Genomic DNA, 7,310 nt, shown 5'->3' with positions numbered 1-7,310 from the left:
AATAAAATTCAGTGAGGACAAATGCAAACTCCTGCCCTTCAGACAGAACATCCACATGCAAAAAAACAGACTGGCAAACAACTGGCTAGACTGCACTATTGAAGAAAGGACCTCATATTTATTGTGGACCACAGGCTGAATGAGTCAGTGTGCTTTTGCTGAAAAAAAGCCAACTACGTATTGGGCTGTATTAGTAAGAATATCACTTGCAATCCAGAGAAGTGATCCTTCCAGTCAATTTAGCACTGATGAGGCCTCACTTGGAGTACTGCATTCAGTTTAGGGCACTCCATGGCAAGGAAGATGCAGACAGACTAAAGAGTCCAATAAGAGTAAAAATAAAAGGATTAGAGGTCTGGAAAATGTGATTTATGAGGAAAGGCTAAATGAACTCACATTATTTTCTCTGAAGAACAGAAGACAGAGGGGATTTGATAACAGTCTTCAAACCCCTGAAGGGTGGTTCTAAAGAAGATGGAGACAGATTTATCTATAGGCGCATGGGATTGGACAAGGAACAACGGTCTCAAATTACAGTGAAGAAATTTAGGTTGGAGATTAGAAAGAACTTTCACCATGAGGATGGTCATACATTAGAACAGGCTACCTAGAGGGGTGTGGGGTCTCCATCCTTGGAAATCTGAATATCAGGTTAGACAGACACTTGTTTAAGATGATTTAGAAAAGGATGATCCCGTCGTTAGGAGGGGCTTGGACTACGTGACCTCCTGAGGTCCCTTTTCTATGAATTTTAGCAGGATCATGGGCAACTGCCCCTCTCTAGTCGTGGCTGCAGAGAGCTGCCATAGCACCAGCATGCCCTACAGCAGGGCTTGGCAACATCCAGCCCATGGAGCCAAGCAGCAGGGAGCTGCTGCCCAGCTGCCACTTCTCTCTGCCCCCCGGCTGTAGCTTGAGCATGGCTCTCTGCTGCCCATCCCCAGCATAGGCACAGGCAAAACTCCCACCACCAGAATACAAATCAGTGTCCAGCCCCTAACCTCCCGCACACCAAAAGCCTGCATCAGACCAGAGCTGAGCTGTTTCACCCCATGGCTCTGAAAGATTGACGACTGTTGCCCTAGAAGGCAAAAAGCTTCTTCGAAGCAAAGGTGGAAACACCATGAGCATCTCAGTCCACACTGCAAGGTTCGGACAAGTCTTTAGGGGTGGTAGCTAGTTCATAAGGACTCTGTCTTGTGTTTGGTGAGAAGGGACTGGGTAGAGGTGCTCACGGCAGCCCAGCAGGGCTCAATCAGGACACTCGAGCACCGCAAGGGAGCCAAGGATCCAAGTGGGACAATATACTAGGGTTAATTATGAAACATGGGGGAAGGGGCTCATTTGACCTTTTTGGACCAGGGAGGGCTGGGAGTGCTAACGAAGCTGCTTCACTGGAGCAGGGCCACCTGTCTTTACCCAAGGTGACCCCTAGTGGACAGCAGTAGGAAAAGCACCAATAAAACTGTTCACCAGGCCCATGCCTATGAGCAACGGATCCCAGGGATAGCCAGAGCTGGGGCAGGCAGGTGGATCCCTGGACTCACTCCTATGAAGATCCTGCAAAAGGGAAGAGAAACCAGAGTACTTCAGCAATCAGAGGTCTCTCACCATCTGCCAGCGCCAGCACAGCAGCCTCGCCCCCCATGTTTCTCAGGGCAAACATGGCCCGATAGCGATCGAACAGTGGGCACGACTCATCCAGGAGGGTGTTTCGCAGCTTGGCAATGTCCTCCTCCTCAGCAGGGGGAGCAGGGTCCACAGACAGGTAGGGACTGGTGCCTGGGGCTTCCTTGTTCTTCTGCAGCCATTCAAGCCTCTTAACTGCAAGCTGGCATGTCTCTGCTACCTGTAAAACAGAAGACAAGCTTGGCTGGGATCCCTTAGGGTCAGAGAGAACACACCTGGAGATCGGGGTGCCTAGACCACAGGACTGGCAGTCACAGCTCCTGGCTCCTTTCCCAGTTCTGCCACTGCAGATGAGTCACCTCCCTGCTCTGGCAGCACCTCCCAGTCTCCTGCCTCAGCACAGTATGACTCAAGTTACCAGCCCACGAAGAATGAGGTACACACCGCACATGGCATTTAGTCCAAGGGCAGGGGATAGTTCTCTGCCATGTTCCTAACAAAACAGGACCTAAACCTTGACATGGGAGCTGCCAGGCTATAAACCCCTCCTCCTCCAGGCTAGAACAGCATAGTTCCTACGAAAGAATTTACTTCCTAGACACGTGCTTCCTGGACTTGCACACAAACACGATGTCAAGAAGAGGCCAAGGACTGGGGCTACAAAAATCAAGTTCTGCTACTCCCCATTGACATGGCTGCTCTAGGGCAACAAGTAGAGGAAACAAACCTGAGTTCATCTCTTCTGTAGCTACTAAGAGGCCTTCAGGTCTAAACTGTTATCCACAAGAGAAAGACCATGTGAAGAAAATGTATGTCTGCCTATCAGCACAATATTCCCAACTACTGCAGGGCTATAGCACAATATCCCCACCCCAAGCACTGCAGCAGCACCTGAAGAACCCTGGGAGAACAAAGCTCCATGGTGGTGGATACTGAACAAAAACACAGGGCGGGAACCTGCCCAAAGGTCTTAGCATCCAAACAGAAGCAAGACAGCAGGGAAAATCCAAGACAATGATACACAGGTCACTCAGTAGACTGCTTGCAGAGCTGTGGATAGAACCCAGGCCTCCTAAATCCCAGCCTTTCCCATTGCAGCAGCAGTATTAGTGGTGTTTATAACTCCCACAGGAGGTGTCAGCTCAAGGGAAGCTTTACCTCGACAACTGGGTCTTCAGAATAATGTTTCAGAACATCCAGCACATCAGGATTTCCAATAGCTCCCAAGGCTTCACCTTAAAGAAAGGGCAGAGGAGGTTACCAGCTGGTCCAGATGCCTGCAGATGCACAGGATTTCATGGCTTTATGCCACTGTTGTTACCTTTTATACAACCCAGTGCTTCCTTAGTGCAGATCTGACTGCAATGCTCATGAGGAGCAGCTGCCAAGCTAATGACAAGTGACAGTTTGAGTCTAACTCATAGTAAAGATCTGGTTAAAAGGGTTGTGGGATAAACATATATACCCCGATCTCCAGATCAGGGGTCAGCAACATTTTTGGCCAAAGTGCCAAAAATACCTCAGCCTCAACCTATGCTTCAACTTGACGAGCCAGGGACAGCAGGGGAGCTGAAAGGGGCTCACTCCTCATTGCTGGCAGCAGGTGCACACACGCCTCTGGGTTGCACTGCCTCAGCAGCTTTCCTGCCCTACACCCTGAGACACACATGCAACCACTGCCAGCCATGGAGCTTGACCACTCGCAGCAAGCAGACTGCAGAAAGTTACACCAAGGTCTTGAGCCCCAGCCTGGCTCCACAGCCAGTGATGGCTGCACATGTGCCCAGGGGCACACAGCAGGGAAGGGCATCACAACCCCATCCCCTCCCTCGCTGTCTGCCCAGAGGCATGCATGCTCCTGTCACCAGCAACGAGCCAGGCAGGCCTAGGCTCTGCAAACTTTGCATCCTTCTGGCTGACTGCCACAAGCTCTGGGCAGGCCTCTGCTGCCTGCCATGGAGCCTGTGCTGCTTGCAGCAAGGAGGCTGCAAGCCACTGCCCCAAGGTTTAAGGAGTGCTGGCCCTGCTAACTGCTGGTAGTGGGTGCATGCACACTTCCAGACAGACAGTGAGAGAGGGACCAGGGCTGCACTGCCGCATCCCCTCCCCCCACCATACACCCCTAGGTATATGTGCAGTCACCACTGGCCATGGAGCCAGGCCAGAGCTCCAGATCCTGGTGCACTGGTTGCAGGCCCCTGGCTGCCTGCCACAGGCAGCCCGGGCTCTGGGCAGCTGCTGCCTGCCATGGAGCTGAGGGTGCTCACAGCAGGGCTTGTAGCCTCCTTGCTGCCTGCTGGAAGCAGCCTGGACTCCATGGCCAGCTGTGGTGTGCCAAGCAAAACGGCATCACACGTCATGGCATCCCAGAGCCCTTTTAACCAGATCTTTACTCTGAGGTGCTGGAGGTTGCCAACCCCTGGTCTATGTCTTTATTTGAGAGGAGTTTGGCAAGCTTTCCAGATTTTTTAATAGCACCGAAGACTGGATAAGCAGGCACGTCACACCACCACACACGCCTCTCCCGTGTCTCACAAGCTGCTGTACAAATCTAGTTGTGCAAATGAAGGGACCCCTTTGTTTCTCATATCACAAGACCTAGCCTCAAGAAAGATCACAGAAAAGGCACTGAAAATGAATGGGGCTTTGGTGCTGCCCCTAAAGGTGCCAGGCACTGCAGTCAGGCAGCAAGGTAGGTGCAGCACAGAGTCTACATGTGCATTAATGTGCTTTAGTTACTGTGCATTAAATCTAGTTTAGGGCCACTCGTATGATCAAGGGCCACTCATATGATCAAGGGACAGCAGGGTAGGTCCTATAAGGAATGGTTGCGGGACCTGAACCTGTTCAGCCTTCAAAAGAGAAGGCTGAGGGGGGATCTTGTGGCCTGTTATAAACTGGTTAGGGGGGATCAGCAGGCGCTGGGGAAGTCCCTGTTCCCCCTAGCGCCGCAAGGAGTGACCAGGAACAATGGGCACAAGCTGGCGGAGGGAAGGTTTAAGTTGGACATCAGGAGGCGCTACTTCACGGTCAGGGCGGCTAGAGTCTGGAACCAGCTTCCAAGTGAGGTGGTGCAGGCTCCCACCCTGGGGGTTTTTTAGAGGAGGTTGGATGACCACCTTACTGGGGTCATTTGACCCCAGTGCTCTTCCTGCCATGGCATGGGGTCGGACTAGATGATCTGCTCAGGTCCCTTCCGACCCTAGAAACTATGAAACTATAGTGCCTCCATTGTGAGGTACTAGGAAAATGTGCATTAGCCTGGCTTTTTTAAGTGACACTTAATGCACATTAACCTATTTTACCATGCATTAATTAAAAAGCACAGCTTACATAACACCTTAATGTGCATTAAAATACGCTAATGCACATTAAAACACTCACTAGGTACAGGAAGAAAGCTAGCATATTATTCCCCTAACAGAAGCAGGGACCTCGCTGCTCTCCAAATTGAACTTCAATCCCTGGCCCTGTGCAGCCCCCAATTCTTCTGGGCTGAACTGAGGTGCTAATCCACCAAGGCATCTTGCCACAGACTTCACTGGAAACAGGACTGAAGCCTCATAGATGTATACTCTGGTACCTGCTTCATGCCTGACCATGGGCTCCTGGCTGGTGTCCTTCAACACCTGGATCAGGACAGGGATGGCACGCTCGTCCTGCATTTGTCCCAGGCAGTAGGCCAGCTCATGCTTCAGGAGGGCAGACTCGTCCCCGAAACCCCGGCTGATCCAGTCAATGGCTGCATGACCCCCTAAGTTGCGCAGGGTGAAGAGGGCTCGGAAACGAGCCTTCAGGGGCTGTGCGGCATCCACCAGCGTCCTGCCAATGGCCTCTACGTCCTTCTCAGGCACCATGGCGGGGGGCAGGCGGGCCCTTGCGGTCCAACCGCTCCTACCAGTCACACGCTGCAGAAACCTGGGCAGGGAGAAGAGGGGACGGGCTGCTCATCGGCTCCTCACAGCTCAGCACCGGGCAGTGCCAGGGACTGAACGGCTGCAGCGGGCAGCACCGGGGATTGAACAACAGACACAGGCAGAGAAAGGGCCAGCTCCTGCAAGCGCCTCGAGTGACAGGGCCCAGGGCAGGTTTGCGGCCCTGCGGCTGCTGGATTTCCCCCGGCCCGACCCCGCACTCACCGCGCGCCACGCACCGCCCCACACCGCTCCTCCCGTCAGCCCCTGCGGCGGAGCGCACCATGCGGCGCCGGGGGGGCTCCCTCGCATAGCAGGCGGCGGCGCGGAGGTGTCACGTGACGCGGGCGGCGCAGATTCCCCCCTCTGCCAAGGCGGAGTTGGTGCGTTCCATCCCTCACCTGTACCGCCTCCCCCCCCCGCCATAGTGAGGCCGGAGAGTGGGCATGCGCAGAAGCTTTAGGTCAAGTCATCCTCCGCCGGCTCGCCTCGCTTCGCCTCTGCTCCTTGAGCTGCCTGTGGCCGGTGGTGCCGCCATCTTGACTGAGGGCAGCGTCTGACTTTAAGGCCTGTTCAAAGTAGTGGGAAACAGTCACCATTTTGTCTAAGGGCAAAAAGCCACGGAGCTCCCGGGGGTGCGGGAGCCGGAAGACTCGCCCCTTCTTTGTCTAGTGAGGTCTTAAAAACCTCCAAGGATGGAGATTGCACCACCTCTCTGGGTAACCTGTTCCAGTGTTTCACCAGCCTCCTAGTGAGAGATTTTTTCCTAATATCCAACTTAAACTTCCCTTTCTGCAGCTTGAGCCCATCGCTCCTTCTGTCATCTGCCCCCACTGACAACAGTCCAGCTCCATCCTCTTGGCACCCCCCTGCAGGTAATTGAAGGCTGCTGTCAAATCCCCTCTGGGTCTTCTCTCCTCCAAACTAAATAAGCCCAGTTCCCTCAGCCTCTCCCCAGAAGTCATATGCTACAGCCCCCAAACCATTTTTGCTGCCCTCCCCTAGACTCTCTCCAACTTGTCCACGTTTTTTTAGTGGGGGGGCCCAAAACTGGACACAGTACTCCAGATGTGGCCTCTTCAGTGCTGAATAGAAGGAACTAATCACACCCCTTGACCTGCTATTAATGGAGCTGTAAGCCTTCTTTGTGACAAGCTTAGTGTCACTGTTGGCTCTTATTCAGCTTGTTGTCCACTGTAACCCCCAGGTCTTTTTCTGTAGAGTTGCTGTTAGCCCGTCTCTAGTCTGTACCAGTGCAAGGGATTGTTCCATCCTAAGTGCAAGACTTTGCATTTCTCCTTATTAAACCTCCTGAAAACATATTTTGGTTCAATCCTCCAATTTGTCTAGGTCTCTCTGAATCCCAGCCCTACCCTCCAGTGTATCTACTATTCCCCTCAGCTTGGCATCATCCATACACTTATGGAGGGTGCACTCTACCTGATCTTCCAGATCTCTGATGAAGCTATTGAACAAAACCAGTCCCAGGACCAACCCTTGGGGCACTCCATTTGACACCAGATATGAACTAGACAGCAAGCCACTGAATACTCTTTGAACCCAACAATCCAACCAGATTTCTGTCCATCTGATAGTCCATTCATCCAACCCATACTTCCTTAGCTTGCTTGCAAGAATGTCGTAGGAGACCATATCAGAAGTCTTGCTGAAGTCAAGGTATATCACATCCTCTGCTCTCCCTGCATCCACAGCTCCAGTCATACCATCATAGAAAGCAATCAGGTTGGTCAGACATGAGTTGCCCTT

General features: G+C 52.7%; 1 protein-coding gene across 1 annotated transcript in view; it reads right to left on the bottom strand.

The window, feature by feature from the left end:
• The window catches only part of DOHH (deoxyhypusine hydroxylase/monooxygenase), a 12,284-nt gene extending 6,488 nt beyond the window's left edge, over positions 1–5,796 (bottom strand). Inside the window, exons 1-3 of the mRNA XM_019513276.1 lie at positions 5,213–5,796; positions 2,788–2,864; positions 1,612–1,849 (exon numbers count right to left, since the gene is read on the bottom strand). Coding sequence (XP_019368821.1) covers positions 1,612–1,849; positions 2,788–2,864; positions 5,213–5,486 — 589 coding nt within the window. The 5' untranslated portion in view covers positions 5,487–5,796. The remainder of the gene's footprint in view (positions 1–1,611; positions 1,850–2,787; positions 2,865–5,212) is intronic.
• Between the last annotated feature and the right edge of the window lie 1,514 nt (positions 5,797–7,310).

The sequence above is a fragment of the Gavialis gangeticus genome, unplaced genomic scaffold (assembly GCF_001723915.1).
Source record: "Gavialis gangeticus isolate Ggan-Ray unplaced genomic scaffold, GavGan_comp1, whole genome shotgun sequence".
Lineage (NCBI taxonomy): Eukaryota > Metazoa > Chordata > Crocodylia > Gavialidae > Gavialis > Gavialis gangeticus.
This window is presented reverse-complemented; position numbering and strand designations above follow the sequence as displayed.